This window comes from Ornithodoros turicata, chromosome 3 (genome assembly GCF_037126465.1).
Source record: "Ornithodoros turicata isolate Travis chromosome 3, ASM3712646v1, whole genome shotgun sequence".
In the NCBI taxonomy this organism is placed as follows: Eukaryota; Metazoa; Arthropoda; class Arachnida; order Ixodida; family Argasidae; genus Ornithodoros; species Ornithodoros turicata.
In genome coordinates, this window is record NC_088203.1 from 23,517,763 (window position 1) to 23,540,404 (window position 22,642).

Sequence of the window (22,642 nt, forward strand, 5' to 3'; positions counted from 1 at the left end):
CCCTTTTTAAGCGCTTCAGTAGAACGCAGCATACGCCCTCAACATCCGGTGGGAAATCCCTTTTATTCCGGTAAACAAACCCTTTTTAAGCGCTTCAGTAGAACGCAACATACGCCCTCGACATCCGGTGGAAAATCCCCTTTATTCGAGTAAACAAGCCCTTTTAAGCGCTTCAGTAGTACGCAACATACGCCCTCAACATCCGGTGGGAAATCCCCTTTATTCCGATAAACAAACCCGTTTTAAGCGCTTCACTAGAACGCAATATACGCCCTCAACATCCGGTGGGAAATCCCCTTTATTCGAGTAAACAAGCCCTTTCTAAGCGCTTCAGTAGAACGCAGCATACGCCCTCAACATCCGGTGGGAAATCCCCTTTATTCGAGTAAACAAGCCCTTTTTAAGCGCTTCAGTAGAACGCAACATACGCCCTCAACATCCGGTGGGAAATCCCCTTTATTCGAGTAAACAAGCCCTTTTTAAGCGCGTCAGTAGAACGCAACATACGCCCTCAACATCCGGTGGGAAATCCCCTTTATTCGAGTAAACAAGCCCTTTCTAAGCGCTTCAGTAGAACGCAACATACGCTCTCAACATCCGGTGGGAAATCCCCTTTATTCGAGTAAACAAGCCCTTTTTAAGCGCTTCAGTAGAACGCAGCATACGCCCTCAACATCCGGTGGGAAATCCCCTTTATTCGAGTAAACAAGCCCTTTTTAAGCGCTTCAGTAGAACGCAACATACGCCCTCAACATCCGGTGGGAAATCCCCTTTATTCGAGTAAACAAGCCCTTTTTAAGAGCTTCAGTAGAACGCAACACACGTCCTCAACATCCGGTGGGAAATCCCCTTTATTCCGGTAAACAAACCCTTTTTAAGCGCTTCACTAGAACGCAACATACGCCCTCAACATCCGGTGGGAAATCCCCTTTATTCGAGTAAACAAGCCCTTTCTAAGCGCTTCAGTAGAACGCAGCATACGCCCTCAACATCCGGTGGGAAATCCCCTTTATTCGAGTAAACAAGCCCTTTTTAAGCGCTTCAGTAGAACGCAACATACGCCCTCAACATCCGGTGGGAAATCCCCTTTATTCGAGTAAACAAGCCCTTTTTAAGCGCTTCAGTAGAACGCAACGTACGCCCTCAACATGCGGTGGGTAATCCCCTTTATTCGAGTAAACAAGCCCCTTTTTAAGCGATTCAGTAGAACGCAACATACGCCCTCAACATCCGGTGGGAAATCCCCTTTATTCGAGTAAACAAGCCCTTTTTAAGCGCTTCAGTAGAACGCAACGTACGCCCTCAACATGCGGTGGGAAATCCCCTTTATTCGAGTAAACAAGCCCCTTTTTAAGCGATTCGGTAGAACGCAACATACGCCCTCAACATCCGGTGGGAAATCCCCTTTATTCCGGTAAACAAACCCTTTTTAAGCGCTTCACTAGAACGCAACATACGCCCTCAACATTCGGTGGGAAATCCCCTTTATTCCGGTAAACAAACCATTTTTAAGCACTTCAGTAGAACGCAACATACGCCCTCAACATCCGGTGGGAAATCCCCTTTATTCCAATAAATAAATCCTTTTTAAGCGCTTCAGTAGAACGCAACATAAGTCCTCAACATCCGTATTCGCTATCGCATACGCAGGTGTTCGAGCACTTGATAAGACAAGAGCGTGCGTCACTGCATATCACATATTCTCCTTCTTTCCATATTTGTTTCTGCTATCATTCATATGTTCTTTCATAGACACAGTGATCAATAAAACAATATTCACAAGCTTTGATGTTTGTAGAATGTAGTTTATTATGTAGTGGCTATCTCGATACTACAGAAGAGTATATGGCAGACCTCTATTGCGCATGAGAGGGACACTGTTGTGCAGTGTTCACCAACAAAACATCCAGTGTACCTCTGTCAAGATGGCAGGCATTCAATGCTGCCCGCAAGCACCTCAAAAGAAAAGGAAAAGCTTCGTCTCAGTGAAGGGGAATAAACATACACAGTGTCAGACAGCACCTACTGCATCACACATCAAAAAGCTAAAACCTTTGTATGTTTCAGAAGGAAGGTTTGCCCTTATGGCATGTACAGCACGTGCTTTGGTGACTTTTCTGCAGAGCTTTCCTAATGGTCCTCAGATCCACCTGGTAACCTGTTTGTAACCCCACAACATTTCGGCCATTACAGTGTAGCCGGAGACTGGGACGCGGATGAGGAAGGCGAGACTAGCCATAGCCGATACGAGCCAACCCAGTGTAGTGGCGTAGGGAGTACACAGTCTTTCGCTCGAATGCAATCTTTGAAATTCGACTACTCGAAAAGAAAAAAGGATTCCAAAAGAAATATTTCGTAACTGAGATGTACTCTTCCTATAAGGTTACCCTGGGTTGGGATTCACTTTATAGTTTTACTCACTAGTTTTTAGTCACTTACTTACTAGATTTTATTCACTTTACTTACTAGTTTTTAGTCACTTTAAGGTACCTTCTAAGTTAAAGCAACGACATAAACATAGTTGAAAGGGCTTACATATCAGGAGATGAAATATAACTAAGACTGCCTTCATTCTGGGACGTCTCCAAAACTGTACTGGATTCTTGGGAAGCTGCGTTCAAGCGTTTTATAAGGATAACGAGAGTGGCGTTTAATCACTCTGGATGAGCAGTTTCTGTAGTGCAAATTGCGAAATTGGAAACAGGCTGACGTGGAGGACAATTGGAATTGTTCCCGTTACATATGCATGTACCTGAGAAACATCATTAGCGAGTAAACGAGTATGACACCGCATGTTGTAACATGCGACGTCAATCAAAACGCGTTATTTCGGACAACGAAAGGTCAGACACCTCCTCAGACAATAACAGCAAATAACTTTCGCCACACAGTATATCATTTTCCACCTTTATTCGCTCAGAACAGGTGTATTCTTTAAAAACAAAACAAAAGAACTCCACTTTCTATACCGCAGACTGAAGCAAAGGGTGCAAGAAGACCGTTACTAAAGGTGCAAAGGTTATTGGCATACACTACATTTTATCGAATGTCGATCATTAAGGATGTAAAGCGAAACTGTTGAAAGGGGTGTTTACACCCAACAAACCCTCTCTACACCCCATGTGAACTGGGAATACGGTTTAAAAATAGGGTTTTAATTCGTAAAAGAAAAATTATGCTGGTTTCACAGCTCCGCTCAGCAAGTATTCACATTATAGATGACAACCTGACTTAAAAACAAATTATTTGACAGGGAATGATGTTAGTGACGTAGCTGATATCTTTGACTCGTTGCAGGCGTACGTCGTAATTGCAAAAACGTATTACCGTCACCGTTACCAACGTTTTCCGTCCCACTATTGACTCTTTTCATCTGACGTCACTGTCGCAGACGGAATAGCATTTCCCCCTGCTCGTGGCAGCCATACTTTTGTGCATGGCGCGTGCACGCTACAAGCATTAACTGTGGTGCGAGCACGTGCGAACACAAAAGTGGGGTGGACGGAATGAGGTCAGTGAAAAGGGTCTATACTTGACCGACGTCGCCACAACAAATTCCATTTCACTATATGATCCATCTGGTACGCTAATACACTATGTTACCAAGCTGACAAGTCGCGTCTCTGAAGCATAATTCCGCTGCGGTTTAAGTTCTACGATGGAGTCACGGTCATTCACAGTCAGTTCTATTAATCACTCTATCCTGTTTACGCAGATGCTGGTAACAGTTTTATCGGTGCATGAGCATCCCACGATGGAACGTGTCGACTATATACAGCACTGTTGGATCCCTTCGGGACCTGGCATTCAGATATGGTTCTACAGTGACGACTGCCTGTATCGCGCCTCTTCTAAGAACCTATTCTGTGCATTTGGTTTCAATGCGTGTTGTCATCTGGCAACACTGTCAAATAGAGAGCGGTTTTAAGGAGCATTCGGCGCTTCAGTCGGCTGTACGGCTCCCAAATGTACACGCATGGTAATCACTTTATCATGCTCCTGTGCTTATTCAGTTTTTTTTTCTTTTCCTTACCTCCCTTCACTTTTTTAATAGTGAGCTGACCTCCGTTCGACTGACCTTTCCCATATTCTTTAATAAATCTTAATTCCCCCTCCCGTTCACGCGGGTAAAGAAACAATGTTTGATTGTCTTCTCGTAAAACTAACAACCCGTGTCAGCTGGAGTCACTGCTCACACTGTTTACGCTCTGTGCTACTGTATTGCATTGATTTATCTCAGTGTTCTATACAATATATTTGTTTGACGAAGGATCTGCACTCTAAGAAAAAAGGATGTGAAAAGGTGGTAATTCTACCACCTAGTTATACATAGCATGTGATGAAGTCTGTAAAAGGGTGGTAAAAGCAATTATCATAAATTCAAATTGCTACAAAGGGGGCGTACTTTCCCCTCGCTCACCGAATCGGAGGCGGTAGCACTATCTATACGTAGGCAGCATTGAATGCAGCGTAGGCAGCGTTGAATACCCGAAACTTTGAAGCCTCAACTTCGGGACGTTTTTTGGGCAGTTCCATTTGCAATATCGAGCGGATTTCTTGGTGGACCTGACTAAGTTCGCTACGGGCTCTCTAATTCTGTAAAAAAACGTTAGGTTGACTCGGGAAATTTTGGAGTTCAATTAAAGAAATTCCATTTATTTTAATTAAAATCAAATGAAAATATTTTTGCAAGATGGCAAATTCAGTTGCCACACAAGTGCCGTTTACCCCGTATTTTTCCGTCGCCCCGTTTTTTTATAATGTCCGAATGACACGTTTTTTGAAACACCCTGTATATTCTATACAGCATTCTACATCATGTAATCTACCAGTTGTTTACGTTTGTTGTATGTCAGGATGTGGCGTTGCTGTATAGCATTTATGGCTTGCGTCCTGTGACCGGAAACAATTGTATCTTTTTCTGTTATGACCGGTAAACTACAGTAAAGATCTAAAAATACTGAGTCATACCATAAACCACTATGGGAAATGGCAGTTCGAAAGACTGGAGAAGACTGTCATCACAACGGGGGAAATGCTCTACGGTGAATTTTTTTTACAGTGTGCGCTGCACCACGTAATGCACTGCAGGCCCACCACAGTATGGTAACGCTCTGAATACTGATTTGCTCAAAAATGAAACGTGCACATTTCTTGTACCAACTTCCCCTTATGCAAAGTCGTAGAAACATTTTTTCAGCCAATGGGGGAAGGAGAGGACATCATTATGGACTCTTGTTGACTCATGTTGAATACAACGTATTGTGTGTGAAGGTCACTTTGAAGGGTGTAGGTGGTACAAGACTGTGTTCCCACATTCTTGGCAGTGTTGACTAATAACCATAATAAAGTAGAGAGTACATTTGTTGCTTCATACAGGGTGGTCCCGATGATAGAAATTCATAGTAAAAAACGTAGGCCCCGGAGAGACATGCGGTCAAGGGATTTTTTTCTGCCAATAACTTTTGCCACATAGTGTTAACATTTTTATTTCATTTCAATTGACGGAAAGTTAATTTCTTCAATTGAACTCCGAAATTTCCCAAGGCAACCTCACGTTTTCTTTGCAGAAATGGGTTCCCCGTGGTCATTTTACTCAGCATAGCACATAATCCCACTCGTAATGCAATGGCAATTGCTGAAATAAATTCGCCGAAAATCCGTGGAAATGAGCCCTTGGCTCCGCGTCTTTTTTGACGGCTCGTAGCTTGAGCGCAAAGCTGCGAAGAAAGGAGGTTACATTGGCACGCCACACGAGGGGGAAAGTTTACAAGCCTTACCCACGGAACAAACACGCGCAGTGAGTGCGGGAATCAGAACTATCTTATAAAAAATGAGGTCACCCGACGGCTTGTAACCCATTCCCCCCCTCGTGTGGCGTGTCGATGTAACCGCCTTTCTTCGCAGCTTTGCGAATTTCGGCCATTGCCATTGCATTACGAGTGGGATTATGTGCTATACTGAGTAAAATGATCACGGGGAACCCATGTCCGCAAAGAAAACGTTAGGTTGCCTTGGGATATTTCGGAGTTCAATTCAAGAAATTAACTTTCCGTCAATTTAAATTAAATAAAAATGTTACCAATATGTGGCAAAAGTTATTGGCAGAAAAAAATCTCTTTGCCGCATGTCTCCCCGGGGCGTACGTTTTTTACTATGAATTTCTATCATGCACTCTTAGAAATGAACTTCACCGCATAGCACGTTCGTAGCGAACCATCATATCGAATGATATCGTTATCTGCCCTTATTTGTTGAAAACGGGTGAGGCGTACGCCTTTTTTGTGACACACACTTAAAAAAAGAGTGTACTTTAACTCCTTTTTTTGCCACATATATAACACCCTTTTGGAGAGTACGGTTACGCTCAAAAGGGTGTCTCCTCACTCCCTCAAGGGAGTAGCATAACACCTTTCTCCCTACTGGAGAGTAATATTACTCCCCGACAGGGAGAAGGTGTTATGCTACTCCCTTGAGGGAGTGAGGAGACACCCTTTTGAGCGTAATTGTACTCTCCAAAAGGGTGTTATATATGCACTCTTAAAAATGAACTTCACTGCATTGCACGCCCCTAGCCAACCGTCATCTCGAATGATATCGTTATCTGCCCTTATTTGTTGAAAGCGGGAGGCGTATGCCTTTTTTGTGACAATTATGAACAGCATAAGTGTCACAAAAAAGGCGTAAGCCCCTCGCTTTCAACATATAAGGGCAGACAACGGTATCATTCGAGATGATGCTTGGCTAGGAGCGTGATATGCGGTGAAGTTCATTTTTAAGAGTGTGGTTGGTAGACTACCGTGTATATTTGTGTCATAGCAAAATATGTAGAGATACACTGTTAAAAATGAACTTCACCGCATAGCGCGCTCGTGGTGCGTGGTATGCGGTGTTCCGCGTATCAACGCGTATCAATGCTTCTGTCGTTGCGACATGTCAATTCATATGATTTTGGGAAGAGGAATCGGATTCACATACGGTCGGGACGGATACTGCCATATTGTCGGTTACCCAGCACAAACCGAGCTTGCCAAGTGAGGTTTACGCTAACCGCGGCTAATCGGGTAAGTGCGGTTGCGTTCGCCGTGTAACTGCGGCAAACCGTAGTTACGCGTAACCTCGGTTAGCTTAACCGGTTAAGACTGCCCGTGTAACATGGGTATTACTCTCAATTGTTGCAGCGAAGCTGATTAAGACCAAAGTATAGTTTCTAAAAGGATCTCGACTGACTCAGACATGTCACGAAATTTAGCCGCTATGTCCATGTCGTTCATCTCTTGTTTTAATCATCTCGTGTCGACCTCATTTCTTTTCCGAGACTGAAAGGCACCGCCATGTGTCCGACATGCTTCCGTGAAGCAATCTCGAGCAGCATTTTATCCTGCCATGCTAAGCAACTTTAATAATGCGTACTTCATTTAGCGCGTAGAGGACTTTCTCCAGTTAATCGCAGACAGTTACATGACCACTTAGTATTTGACGCGATTGATCGACGGCGATTACACGATTATTGCACCAGTTACCATGCCTGGGAGCCAAATCAGCTCAAAAGCCTCAGTTGCTGGAGCAATTTTTCTTTAAGATTCTATCCATAAAAGCACAGAGTTCGTTGTTGGTGTCAACGGCGCACGCTTTCTTTTTACTGGGCCGTTTTCCTGGGCTCGGAACGGCTTCGCGGTTTCGGCGTGCTCAGATACGACGGCAGCCGTCGAATATGCGCGGCACTGAATTTTCTCCAAGCTTTGGCTTTCCACGCTTGTGCAGCACTTTATCGCCGTTGATGATGAGTTCGTCGTAACACACGACGTCGCTGTGGTCAAAGTGCTTCTCGCAGAAACATGTGCGAGGAGAGTCAAAACTGAAGTGCCTATAAATATATACCCCCCCCCCCCCCTGAAGTGCCTACTGTAGAACTAGCGGGACAGAACAACAGTCCGTGCTGAGCGGCTGCCAGGAATCAACTGGGGCGCGCTCATTTATTCTTCATCCTTCCTTTCTAGCCTGGCCACCAAGGGCGCTACAGGGCTGCCCCCCAGACCGTACTTAAAAGGAACGGTCGACGTACCTAAAGCCCAAGTGACACGTTTGGTTGGTGAGCCCTGATGTGGAAAGGAGCTGTCGAGGGTAAGGGAAGTGGACGACGGGAGGCAGGATGCTATGTAGGCGGGCTTGACTCGATCGAGGGAGACGGTGTCCGTCTTGGGTGTCCTGGATAGGACGGAATAGGGACCGGAGTAAGACGGCGTCAGCGAGGGCTTCGCACGTTCGTTTCTGATGAAAACATGCGTCGCCGTGCTTAGGTCCTGGCTAACGAAGACTGTGTGGCGTATGGGCATGCGAGGAGGGACGGGAGTGACGTGTCGGAATAACTCCTTTAGGTCCCGAACGTAGTCACTGGGGGACGGGTGCGGTTGATCGGCGCTTGGGGTGAGGAAGTCTCCAGGACGGCGTAGAGGGGAACCATAAACGAGCTCGGCTGGTGCGCACCGGAGGTCCTGCTTGACAGCGACGCGCATGCCGAGCAACGCAAAAGGAAGATGTTGGGCCCAGCGTAATCGGGAGGGTTTCGCAGTGAGGGCTACTTTCAACTGGCGGTGCAGGTGCTCAACCAAACCATTCGCCGCTGGGTGATAGGCGGTTGTCTGGATATGGTGCGCTCCGAGGAGGCTGGTGAGGGCTGAGAAGAGGGCACAACGGAACTGTGGACCCCGGTCCGTTGTGACAGTGGATGGACAGCCGAACCGTGCTACCCATGTGGTCACGAAGGCTTCGGCGACGGTTTGGGCTGATATATCTGCTAAGGGAACAGCCTCGGGCCACCTTGTATACCGATCCGCACAAGTCAGGATGTACTTGTAACCGTGGGATGTGGGTAGTGGGCCGACTATATCGACATGGACGTGGTCGAATCTGGCTCGCGGCGGAAGGAAGGTGTGCAACTGGGTTTTCGTGTGCCGCCCAACTTTCGAGCGCTGGCAGGAGACGCACGTTCTCACCCATCGCTGTACGTCTTTATGGATGCCTGGCCAAACGTATCGTGCCGTGAGAAGCTTCTGAGAAGCGCGGACACCAGGGTGGACCAGATTATGGGCAGCGTCGAAAATCTTCCTGCGGAGTGCGACAGGAATAAATGGGTGGTTTGTGCCTGTAGTTGTGTCACAAAGCACAGACATCGTCGTCGACGGTATGGGGACAAGACAAAGAGTAAGCGATGTCTGAGGGGCAGCTTGGAGCTCGCGGACCTCGAAATCATCCAGTTGGGCTGCGGCGATGTCCTCAAGGCTTATCGGGCAAGGCGCAGTGATGTTATCGATTCTAGATAAAGCATCCGCGGCGCTGTTATCGACACCATGGACATGTCGGATATCGGTTGTGAACTCCGAAATGTAGGCGAGGTGCCGAGTTTCTCGTGGCAGATAGTCATTTCGGTTATTCCGGAACACAAATGCAAGGGGCTTGTGGTCCGTTAAGATGTGACAGGTCCGGCCCTCGAGGAAGTGACGGAAGTGGTGGACTGCTGCATATATTGCGAGAAGCTCCCGGCCGAAAACGCTGTATCTGGTCTGGGCATTGTTAAGCCGTTGGGAGAAGTACGCCACTGGGTGCCATATGTCGGATGTACACTGCTGTAGCACAGCGCCGACAGCGGATCCTGAAGCGTCGACCATGAGCCGGGTGGGCGCATCGTGTTGCGGATGAACGAGCACAGCGGCATCCGCGAGCGCCTGCTTGACAGTTGCAAAAGCAGCGTCCCCAGTCTCCGGCCAGGGGATGGCTGCCGATGGCTTTGCTTTTGCTCTGAGAAAGTCGGTGAGAGGCCGAGGGATGTCTGCGCAATTGGCGATAAAACGGCGGTGGAAATTGATAAGGCCGAGGAAACGGCGGAGCTGCCGAACAGTAGTGGGTCTGGGAAAGTCTGTGACGGCTTTGACCTTGTGGTTCAGAGGGCGGATACCTGCGGCGGGGATGTGATGGCCGAGAAATTCGAGTTCCGACACTCCGAATGTGCACTTTTGTGCATTGACAACAAGGCCATTTTCTTGGAGTCGACTGAAGAGTTGGCGTAAATGGTGTTCGCGCTGCTCGGGGGATGAGCTGAAGACAAGGAGGTCGTCAATGTAGGCTACCACAAAGTCCAGTCCGCGGGTTACTTCGTTGATGAAACGCTGGAAAGTTTGAGCAGAGTTCCGCAGGCCAAATGGCATTCGGACGTACTCAAACAATCCAAAGGGAGTTGTGATGGCAGTCTTCGGGATATGCTCAGCCTCCATCGGGATCTGATGGTAGGCTTTAACTAAGTCCACCTTGGGAAACGTAGTAGCTCCCGCTAATAGCTCAGAAAAATCATGAATGTGTGGTAGGTGGTGGAAAAATCATGAATGGCAATAAAATTATGTGTTACGTGTAAAACTACAGTATCTATGGGATATGTGAAAATATGCATTGATACTACGAGCGTAGAAGATATCGATCGGGGATTGTGCTCGCATTCAGGGCTCTGTAGTCACCACATGGCCACTAGTCATTGGCCTCCTTCTTGGGAACCATATATAGTGGCGAAGCCCAATTACTGGCGGACGGTCGTATAATTCCCAGGGCCAGCATGTGCTCAAATTCACGACGAGCTATGGCCAGGCGTTCGCCGGAAAGACGTCGGAAGCGTGCCATGACCGGTGGACCTGCTGTCACGACGCGGTGCGTGATATTATGTTTCACTGGTGCGGAAAGGTTGCACGGCTTCACGAGTTCCGGGAATGACACCAAGATCTTGCATAGCGTGAAGTTTGTATAAATGTGCAAATACCAGCAGACTGTGCTCTAGAGACGGAAGCGACAGTAACGAGGTTCGTGATAGTGTCCCGCAGGCGGCGCTGCCTTATGCTGACGTCGAGATTGTGGAAATGTAAGAAATCTGCCCCAAGAATCGGGTGCTCCACGTCCTGAACGTCCTGCGTAAGCCGATAACGAGAGTGAGGGAACGTAGACCGTATGTGCTTATGGTGGACCTGTTCGCAGCTTGCAGTGCTGGCGTGAGACCCGGACGAACTTTCTTGTCGGAAGGTTTTGCGGGTATAACGCTGACTTGTGCGCCAGTGTCCACAAGAAAACGGTGGTTTCCGATTCGATCACTGACATACAGAAGGCGGACAGGTCGGGGGCCTTGGTCGGTTGCCGCCCTTACTGACCGGCCGTAGAGTTTTCCTGCCAACTGCAGGAGGCTTGGCAACGCGTGGAACGGTGTTTGAAGCGTCGTTGATACCAGCAGTACTGGGGCTCTGGGTACGCTGCTGCGACGATGCGCAGGGGCGTCGGCGACTGCTCGATCGGGGCCTCCGAGTTTAGCCGTGAAGACTTGCTTGCAGATCAGCGAGTTGCGTTGACATTTTTCCATCTCCCCCGCCAAACGGGCAATGGCACCTTCCAGTTCGCTAGTCGCCGGAGGCGGCGCGGCGGTAGGGGAACGCACTGTTGCCACGCCGGCTGAAGCATAATCTGTGATGCGGTCAGCGAGGTCGGCCAAACGGTCTAAGGCAACATAGTCGTTCCCAGCCAAGATGAGTCGTACATCTTGCGGAAGTCGGTTGAGGAAGAGCTCGCGGAGGATCGCGGAGTGGTCGTCTGATCGATCTCCCAGGAGCTGTCTTATACGATGCAGGAGCTGCGACGGACGGCGGTCACCAAGCTCCTCAGTTGTAAGGAGCTGCTGTATCCTCGCTCGCTCCGAAACCGTCGTGCGCGAGACAATGGCAGATTTCAATATATCATACGCGTTGTCAGGCCGTATCGACGAAAGAACGTCATCAATGTCGTCGATGAGCTCCGGGGGGATAAGCGGCTGCACTTCACAGTACTTCGTCATCTGGTTCTGGATGCGACGGGCCTGGAAGAGCGCTTCGACTTGTCGAAACCAGGTCTTTGGATTCTTGATTCAAAACGACGGGAGTCGTAGGGTCGTAGCCGTGGAAATTGTCGGAGCTGGAGTGGACGATGTCGTGCCGGAACCTCCATCGTGAGTGCTAACTCCGTCTCCGTGAGCGGTCTGGGGGGTCTGAGGTTCGCTCATGAGGTGCGCTGAGTTCGGGTCACCAAATATGTAGAACTAGCGGGACACAACAAGAGTCCGTGCTGAGCGGCTGCCAGGAATGAACTGGGGTGCGCTCATTTATTCTTCGTCCTTCCTTTCTAGCCTGGCCACCAAGGGCGCTACACCTACCTTCAATGCGAGGAATGGCATGTTTCCACTTCTCACGCTTGTCAGGACCTGCAAGAAACGCGTACATGGATACCTTGCCACCTCCTGGATTCCCAGAGCGACATTTCGTAACGCAGCATGTTTCTGGCATGCTGGTAGCACACAGTTACCACGCGACAACCGCCGAAACACGTGTCCTGCAATGGGAGACGCAGGCGTTTCCTTCCCGGGTTCCGATGGCAGCGCCTCCGCACTGCCGCTCTGGTCCCTGGGCAAAGCTTCCCAAATAGAGTCATGGAGAAGCTGCGTGACCAGGAAGTTATCAAGGGACCGTGCTAAAACTAAAAATAAGGAGCAGCATTAGTATATAGCGTTGGACCTAAGCCCGCAGCTCCAGCCCTGGGAAAGTCCGCGCAAGCTGATTGGTAAAGGGACCAATCAAATCCTAGTTTGGCAATTCAAATAAACAGCAGGATTGGCTTATCATGCTTCTGAAACCGTTATCGCAAACACAATGCGTTCTGCGAACACTCTTTTAATGCGTTAGAGTCCTCGGTACGCAAAAATCACGGCGTGGCCTACCTGTAGCCACAGCGCGGCGCGCATGCGCGGTGAGTGGAGAGGGGGAGAGTTGCGTGGAGAACGCCCGACGCTGCGCACTGTCCACTGCAGCTATGGCGGTCGACAGGTTCGGGCGTGTCAGCGTGGTCGCGCCGTGGATTATGAAAGTTGTGCGTACACTGTTAAAACAGAACATCACCACATAGCACGCTCATAGCCAACCATCATTCCGAATGATATCATTCTGTGTCATGATTTGTTCAAAACAGGGGGGAGGCGCCTATCTGGGACAAGATAATCTGTCCCAGATAGGCGCCTCCTCCCATTTTCAACAAATCAATACACAGAATGATATCATTCGGAATGATGGTTGGCTAAGATCGTGCTATGTGGTGAAGTTCCGTTTTAACAGTGTAGGAGCACCGACGAAAGTAGGCAGAGACTGCGCTGCCAGCTGAGTCGGAGGGAGCCCCTAACAGGCTCGTTTGGCGGCGGATGCTGTCTTTCCTTAGCGCTGCGTAGGGTCGTGTGAAGGGTTGTGTAACATTCGTGAAGGGTCGTTGTAGGGATAGGGGGTTAAGGGTATTGAAGTTTTAATGCTAACGCATTTCCGTCCGATCCACCAATGGATCGACCATGCTTTTTTTATCGCAAACGGTTGCCCTTAGCTCCTCTCCCGGAACATTTTTTTCGGCGTCATTTTGTATCAGAACATTCATTCCGCACCTAGTGATTTACATGACGCACAACTATTCGCATTAGCTCAATGTTAATTAGCGTGGCTTTGCTTATCGCTTAAAATAGACACCCCCGGCAGATTTCGACGAAACGCCGTCCGCGAACTCGTGAATGGGCTAGCTCTTATCTTTCTCGTTTCAGCACGCGATTTCGGGAGTCCACTGCACCTACGTAGCAGAACGCTGTTATTAGTTATTTTCGAGGACAGATATCTAGTATCCAAAGCTGCGCATTCCTTGCTTTAAAAGAATCAGGAACACAGAGGGGTAGCAACGACTGTATGATTTGTGTTTCTTTATTTGTGGTGTAAAACAGGACGAAAAATAATGCGTGTAACACAAATGCGTGCTTCGAAGCTACCACTTTTTTCTAGACGCAGCGCAACGGTGCAGTGTAAGGACAAGTGCACGTTTGTCCGGATAGGCGCTACGCAGAAGTAAAATTGACTTACTTTTTAAAAGGGACTGTACTTACTTCGAATTCCTTTCTGGAAAAAGCACATTAAATTCAGCGTTCTTAATTTGCTGTACTACAAATTGGGTCAGCTATCTATCTGTAGACATGCAAGCTACCTACGTCAAGGCGACAAAAGAGATTAGTTTCAAAGGAAATCATTGTAATGTTAATGGCGAAATGGTGGGGGCAAAAACATTCCAAGCACAGGCGGCACCAATGGCCAACAGCAAAATGTCCTCAATACACGTTGTGTGTGTCTTGCTTCGGGAATCCAGAGTCCAAATCCAAGAAGTCCAAATGGTGATCCATATATGCTTTAAACGAGTGATGATGGTTACGAATATAGAGATTGCTCATCGGCGCGCGTGCGCGTGCGCGGGATGTCAGGTGGGTTGACCGGAATCTGGTCGTGGGCTTTGATTATATCTATCTTCGAAAAAAACGCGGACGCCATGAAGATGCGCTATAAAATCTTGTACTTGGGGCAGAGTTATACCGGCACTGTCCCAGCGTGAGGCCACGCACATCTACCCGCTGGGACGTTCCATCACCACCAGCATCACCTTCTCTATAAGATTGTTCGTGTGATTATTCACATCGCCATCCTTAACGGGTGAAGTTTCTGATAAAGTTTGTCTGTCTTGTGCGCCTGGCCTGAAAGCAGTGACTTCACACATGAAGAAGCAATAGAAGGCACTATGCACTTTCTAGCGCACTATACTTTGGAACAGGAGTTCTGAGCTGAGTTTGAGCCCGTGTTTGCGTGTCTGTTTTCGTCCCTACCTCGTCTCGGGTTTTCAAGTCATGGATCGCCACCACCAGCTCGCTTGCTACCTAACTTTCCTTTCGTTAGGAGTTCTATGTCAGGCAAGCAAGAACACAACTCATATTCCATATGATACGCAATTGTGGTCCTCAGGTCTCACTTCCCAGTCACTCGGTCCATGGCCGGTGCAATGCGAAGTTCGTGTATCAGTGGACGATTCATGTACTGTATATACCATAGGTCATTACACACATCGTATGTCATCAAGTGGTTACCTAGACACCGTTCAACACTTCTCGGATTGAATTTGACAAACCTAAAAGCCTTGAACATGAGAGAACTGATGTTCTGATGCTGGAACACATAGAAAAGACAAACACATACAAAGCCTCAAGTGCCTAAGAAATTAACAATGAAAGATGGAAGTCATTGAAAAGGTTAGCCAGGCTGTAGGATAAAAGCCTTGGCGTAGAAACCGGCTAGTGGTGCGTCCTCAGTATAAGCCGATCAGTTTTGGGTATCGGCTTTCAGAGCGTGCTTTGCCTATGAGCCACCTTAAGATATCCAAGCAGTTCAGAGTTCAATTTCCGTCACCTCAACCCTAGTAGAACAATTTGTTGCCGGAACGTCGTGGTAGTATTTCACTCAAACGTTGCAGAAACGTGGCTATTGTCCTCTTGAAAACCGGTTGCAGCAACATTGTGACAGCACTAGAACTATGTTTCCCCAACAGAAATACGACATTGATGCAACATTTCCGTCATGTTTCCACAATATTGTGACACCGTTACAGCAATATTCTTCAACGCACACACAATATTGTGGCAACATTTAGGTAATGTTTTCGCTACATTATGACAGTGTTACAGCCATATTTATTTAGCACAACACAACATCTAGGCAACAGTTGTACAATGTTGAACATGAGAGAACTGATGTTCTGAGGCTGGAACAACATAGAAGGGACAAATACATACAAAGCCTCAATTTGCCTAAGAAATTAACGATGAGGCTTTGTATGTATTTGTCCCTTCTATGTTGTTTCCAGCCTCAGAACATCAGTTCTCTCATGTTCAACAGTTGCCGCCTGCCTCGATCCCGTCGTATGAATGTGTGTATAAGGGAGCAGAAATGTAAGAGTGAAAGGAGGATGAGTGAGAGAGAGTGGCTGGTTTGTCCCTTCAGATGACGCACCCTGGAAGTCGCTGAGAAGGCGTGTTAGCTTAGATCAATTGGTAGAGCCCTGGACCGGCAATCCAGAAGATGTGGGTTCGACTCCTACAGCTGGCTAACCTTTTCAGTGACTTTCAACTTTCATCGTTATACAATGTTCCTACAACATTGTAAAGCGTTACATCCATGTTTGTTGAACACACCCCAGGAAGCACTGAATGGTATGGCAACATTTCACCAATGTCATACTGAGACATTCCCCAAATGTCACTAATGTCCACAACTTTAACTTCATTTGCAACATTCATTTGGAACACTCGAGCAACGTGTACACAACACTGCAACAACAATGCGGCACCGTATGTACACATTTTTCGATGCGTGACTTCATAAGTGCCGTGCCTCTCCCGCCTGACTGGAGGTGGGGAAACCCCGTATGGTGATCAAGCAGGCGAGCTACCTATGGAGGTAGATTCTGCGGAGGATGCCGCCTGCGCGTCCCACTGGGTAGAGCATATACTGAAACACAAAACTGTTGGGGTACTTTGATTAAGTGTATTGCGGCGTAAAGCATTTGTAACGGTGACGATGATACATCCTTGCAATTAACCCATGTATCTACGACTCAGGAACAGGGAGGGATAACGGAGGTATTTTCCGTTACCGTTTCCATTTTCGTTACTGCTATATTTTCGTTTCCGTTATCTGTTTCTGATACCAGCTTTTAATTTCGTTTCCGTTACGTTTCCGTTACTGTTTGCGGTAATGGAACGGCTGTTACAGAGCTGCGGGCGGACAGCCCGTCCGGCTCTGTCAGCACCCTGTTTTGCCCAAGTGCTGCTTCGATGTCGTACACACTACACAAGTAATTTTACGTCGTTGGGATGCGCCCATCTTGCAGGATTTTTAAAGAAGTGTATCAACATGTCTTCAGTCACTCTGAGTCCAGCAACCCAATATGAGCGTAACCTTTATCCAATGTCGCATTCATATAGGCGGACGCTCCCAGTAGTAAACACTACTGCCATAGCCATGGTGAAATGAAGAAAGTAAAAAATAAAAATAAAATAAAAAATCATATGCTGTCATCCTCGTGCTATGGTGGAGTAAAGTGCGTGGAGTCTGTGTTGTGTGAGTCTCATGCCTTGATGTCATGTAGGTAGGGAATGTCACGAGTAAGTAAGCGAGTGATGCACCCTCGATATCCAATATTGCTGTCGTGTTTCCATGCTGTCTTGTAGTATTTAGAGCATTACAGGGAATAGAGCCATAAAAATACAAAAATAAAATGAAAAGTCACTGAAATGTTATCGCACAACAGTAACAGCCATTTCCCGAATTCAATACTGGACGATAATTTTCGTTTCCGTTTCTGTTTCCGGTAATGGAGGACAGTGGTACGCGTTTCCGTTATCGTTACCATCTCCAATTTCGGTAATATACCGTTTCTGTTTCCGTTACCATTACCGTTACCCTTCCCTGCTATACCGAACGACGTTCCTAGCATCTCTTTCTGTCAAGTACCATGTTTTTAAGTCAGGCTTGTGCTACTGGGATAGTAACTGAGAGGAATGCACGAGACCCCTCACAAAACCTGGACACATTATGAATATGTTGCCTGAAATGTTGTATTTCTTTTCCAAGAACCATCGCTGTAACGCTGTCCTAAATGTTGCAAAAATACAACGCAAATGCTGCCTCCACATTGTATTTGTGTTGGTTAAATATGGCTGCAATTGTCTCTACGTTGCGGAAACATAACCCAAATGTTGCCCTAAACGGGCAATAAACACGTGTACGACGCGCACTTTTTTTAATGCACTGTGATACGTTTCCAACGGTGAACGTTTTCAAAAATAGTTGTCGCAAAAAGTAAATAATGGCTCCAATCCAACTGAATATACAGGGTGTTCCACGAAAATCCCCCGGCTGAATAATTCGTGAACAGGTGGCGCTAGCCAAGAAACTTCTGTTTGGTAAAGACGGTAAAGAGATAATAAAGGCCATGAACTGAGTAGTGAGCAGGTCATTTCAATACGCTCATTAATTAGAAAAACATCGTAACTTTTAACTTTTACTTCGCACGCTTACGGAACTTCTGTTTTACGCATCGGGACCTTCAGCGAAAAATATTCAAAGAAAGAAAAAACGCGTCGACACTTAGTGATTTTTTCGAGTAATTAATCGGTTTCGGTTTACATATTTCTTGCGCTGAGCAGTGCGCCAATGCGCTCTTTGGATCAGTTAACCGGCTGTCAATTTCGTGTTCATTCGCATGGGTGACACACGGGTTGACGGAAGATTAGGAAGAGACGCTTTGATATGCCGTCTCACAGCGACTGGTAAACAGCACTGCCGGTTCTGTCGTTCCGTAGGTGAGATAGCATGCTGTTATCATGGATGATAACGAATGCGCCACGAGCGTGTGAACTAGTCGGTACACTCTTAACAATAAACTACATCACATAGCACGCCCCTAGCCAACCGTCATATCGAATGACAACGGTCTCGCCCGATTTGTTGAAGACAGGAGGCGGAGTCTTTCTTTTTGTCCTTATGTACGGCATCATTGGTACAAAAAGAAAAGAAGAAGAAGAAAGGCGTACGCCTCCCATACTTATCAAATCCAATGAGAGAACGTTGTCATGCGGCATGATGTTTGACTATTCTCTAGAGAACTGGCCTAGGATTTTCCCTCTCCCTCGCGCGCCCCGCTCACCCGGAGCGCGCCAATGGGAGGACGCGTGGGCGGAGTTAAAGTCCCTGGATGAAGTCAGAGCCGTATATTAAAAGGGAGTCTGGCCATTAATGGGTCATGCCTATACCTGAAGCTCCACCCACTTTTTCAGCTTTCCGACCAATGAAGTCTTGAAATATGGGGCGCTATCAATCAGCCTATCCTCACTATTTGCCCCCTTATCCAACATGGGCAACGCCATTTTGGGTGGCAAGTGGATTGGATGGGATTGAAATGGATACCTCTCGCAATCTGCAAAAGTAGTGGATTGTTGGTGCAAATTTGATGAGCGCCACCTAGGGAGCGTACGGCACGTCGGGAATTGTCGTCTGCTTCCGTCGTTGTACCGCTGCCGGTGGAACTACCTGCCGGGACACATTCTGTTGTCGGTATGATTTTTAAACAAATCTACATGAATAGTTGGAATATAAGAGGCAAGAATGTTTATATCCATGAAATCCAGCAATTAAATATAAGATTGTACAGCACAGCGCCGTTTTCGTTGTGATTTCGTTGTGATCGCCGTCTTCACTAGGCCCTAGGTCTAACACCGGCGACAAAACGTATTATTTTCAGTTAGATATCGATGGATGAGCGTACGTTGAAACTGATTTCCAAGAAACGTATATGAAAATGTACATTTGCAGCGTAAAACCAGAGTAGTCCGTGAAAATTTTTTGTCGCGAAATCTCCGCTTCACCACTGTTTGTTTTCGTCGCCATTTTGGGTGGCAGTAAGGTGTCATGGCGACCCCCTTGGTAAAAAGCAACCCAATCAGAGGAGCGAAACTGTGATTGACAGGTCGAGCCTCTTTTTGTGACTCCTCCCAATGGCCAGACTCCCTTTTAATATACGGCTCTGGATGAAGTCGACTTTCATTGCCATCTGGGGGCAGAGGTTCGAACGTAGACGGAGACGTGCTTTTCGCGATGCTACGTCCACTGGGTCGTTCCATTCACCATGGCCCTGAGTTGGCCCGTGTTCCATAGATTGCGCTGCTCGATCTCTGAATCTAGGGACGCGCGTTCCTTGGGACCACGAAAATGGTCGGCGATAAGTACTGCGTCTGAGCGATGCTCGCGTTTGTCTGTTTGTTTGTTTTTGCTTTTAATGAACGTTTTATGATGGCTTGTTTTTGCTTTTAATAAACGCTTCATGATCGGCGTCTCTGAGCGATGCCCGCGTTTGTTTGTTTGTTTGTTTTTGCTTTTAATGAACGTTTTATGATGGCTTGTTTTTGCTTTTAATAAACGCTTCATGATCGGCGTCCTTGGGCGATGCCCGCGTTTGTTTGCTTTATTAAACATATGGAACACGCGTTGTTAGAATGATCTTGATAAGACGTCCGCGGAATCGTTGCGCCCGTGTTTGGTTGATAGTAGGGCGTTCTTCGGCGTGTGCCTTCCCTGACAACAGGGTTTCAGAGGACAGCCCTCAACCCCATGTACTGTTGTCATCGCCAACAAAAGCCTGTCCATGCAGTTCCTTGCAATAAATGGCATGTGCATTAATTTCGCAGCCCGCTGTGGTCAGTTGCATGCGTCTCCTGGTTTCACATAGAAAGATGATGCGCGCCCAGTCGATTGACAGCGGTACGGTGCCACCAAAGTTTAATGAAAGAAACCACCAAAACAGTAGTTTTCTGTCGTCATTAGCCAGCATTACCCAACATACTCACAGAAACGGCCTGGGCGTCTCGTCAAAGTCCTTCTGTAACAACGAGTGTCATCATGTTCAGTAAAAGGGGGAAAAGAACCAGAGTCTGCTGTCGGCATTACCTAAACGTACGCACAAAAACAAACAAACAAACGCGGGCATCGCTCAGAGACGCCGATCATGAAGCGTTTATTAAAAGCAAAAACAAGCCATCATAAAACGTTGATTAAAAGCAAAAACAAACAAACAAACGCGGGCATCGCTCAGAAACGCCGATCATGAAGCGTTTATTAAAAGCAAAAACAAGCCATCATAAAACGTTCATTAAAAGCAAAAACAAACAAACAGACAAACGCGAGCATCGCTCAGACGCAGTACTTCGCCGACCATTTTCGTGGTCCCAAGGAACGCGCGTTTTAGGTCCACAGATCGAGCAGCGCCATCTCATCGCGAAAAGCACGTCTCCGTCTACGTTCGAGCCTCTGCCCCCAGATGGCAATGAAAGTCGACTCCGCCCACGCGTCCTCCCATTGGCGCGCTCCGGGTGGGCGGAGCGCGCGAGGGAGAGGGAAAATCCTAGGCCAGATCTCTAGAGTATAGTCTGATGTTTGGCCAGAATAGTGCTATGTGGTGAAATTCATTTTAAGGGTGTAGAGAAGGAGAGGGAACACCAAAGTGGTCTCCTGCGGTATTACGGTTGTTCTTATCTTCCGTCACCCCCGTGTGTCAACCAGGCGGATGAACACGAAATTGACAGTCGGATAGCTGATCCAAAGAGCGCATTGGTGCACTGCTCCGCGCAAGAAATATGTAAACCGAAACCGATTAATTACTCGAAAAAGTCACTAAGTGTCGATGTAGTTTTTCTCTTGCAATATTTTTCGCTGAAGGTCCCGATGCGTAAAACAGAGGTCCCGTAAACGTGGGAAGTAAAAGTTAAAAGTTAAGACGTTTATCTAATTAGTGAGCGTATGCAAATGAGCCGCTCACTACTCAGTTCATGGCCGATGTTCCAAGGATCTTTAAGAAAACTGAAATTTCTTCGATAGCGACACCTGTTCACGAATTATTCAGCCGGGGGATTTTCGTGAAACATCCTGTATATTCACTGCACTCTTTCGCCCTCATGCCCCGCCCAGCGATGTCCTGACGACAATAGTGAACGTCATTTTGACGTCACGCCTCATCAGCAGTTTATACATTAATTTCGTTGTAATATCGAGAAGTGAGGTCAATTGTAAACATATTCCCAGTTGTCCAATCTAAGGCAGCCAGTTCAAACTGTACCAAAAACACTCAATATTCCATTTCACGTGCGCACTATGTTTTCAGTGCTGTATTGCTCCACCAGGACACCGCAATGCTCCCGCAACCGGTTCCCTCGCGAGCTGCAGCTTCTCTCAGTGGGGTCCGCCATTGGCTAGGAAAGCGAAATCTCCCCCACCTTCAGCGCCTACACTCTTAAAAATGAACTTCACCACATAGCACGCTCCTAGCCAACCATCATCCCGAGTGACATCGTTCTCTCCCCTGATTTGTTGAAAACGGGAGGCGTCCGCCTTTTTGTGAAAATTAACATTTCTACATAAGTGTCACAAAAAGGCGTACACCTCCCGTTTTCAACAAATCGGGGGAGAGAACGATGTCACTCGGGATGATTGTTGGCTAGGAGCGTGCTATGTGGTGAAGTTCATTTTTAAGAGTGTAGGATTCGGTGTTGCTATACTTTGGAACTTGGTGATGTGACCCGGTCCTAAGGATAAGGAGAGACTCACGAGGTTTATGCTCTTTGAATGGCATTGTTTTATGTTAAAGACGCTCGCTAGAAGGAAAAGAATTTCATATTTGGATATCGCGAGCTACGTTCTTTCATTGGGCATAATAATTGGAGAATGTTCGTCGACCTATTTTGCGCCCCTTTAATAATGTATTTTTGTTGGAAAACTATGGCTGTAAAGCTGTCTCAATGCTGCAGCAGAATAACACACACAATCCCTCTTTGTTTTATTTGTATTGAAGGGACGTTGTCTCAATGTTGCGGAAATGTTCTCCAGCATCGCTGCTGGCGCAAAATTTTCAAGTGGGCATTACCCACGTTCGCGCAATGTTTGAGATATTTTCACAACCGTCTTGAAAATTTTGCGCGATTATAGGGTACTGTCAGGGGCTTGGATGAGTAATGTTGCTGGAAGGTGACTGAGGAACGTTCAGACTCTGTTCCCTAGCAACACTGGTGAAACATTGTTCTGCAACGTTGCACACTCTTAAAAATGAGGGGGATGTCGAGGTAGCTTGCCGTTGTTGGCCGCACTCAAGTGGGCATCGTCACGACTATAGCAAAAAAAAAGGAAGTGGGAGAGGA

The 22,642-nt window shown here is 47.2% G+C and overlaps 1 protein-coding gene and 1 long non-coding RNA gene across 2 annotated transcripts in view; both read right to left on the reverse strand.

The window, feature by feature from the left end:
• Positions 1–2,621, reverse strand: part of LOC135390051 (uncharacterized) — a 43,935-nt gene extending 41,314 nt beyond the window's left edge. The window contains exon 1 of the long non-coding RNA XR_010421680.1: positions 2,536–2,621. This is a non-coding gene — a long non-coding RNA (uncharacterized LOC135390051). The remainder of the gene's footprint in view (positions 1–2,535) is intronic.
• An 8,255-nt stretch (positions 2,622–10,876) lies between these two features.
• On the reverse strand, positions 10,877–11,860 carry LOC135389213 (uncharacterized). The gene has a single exon (XM_064619278.1). It carries the CDS (start codon positions 11,858–11,860, stop codon positions 10,877–10,879), a length of 984 nt encoding a protein of 327 aa, XP_064475348.1.
• Between the last annotated feature and the right edge of the window lie 10,782 nt (positions 11,861–22,642).

What these genes read in the sequence shown, in the direction of transcription:
- LOC135389213 (XM_064619278.1), bottom strand. Translation starts at nt 11,860, where the DNA reads ATGACGAAGTACTGTGAAGTGCAGCCGCTTATCCCCCCGGAGCTCATC.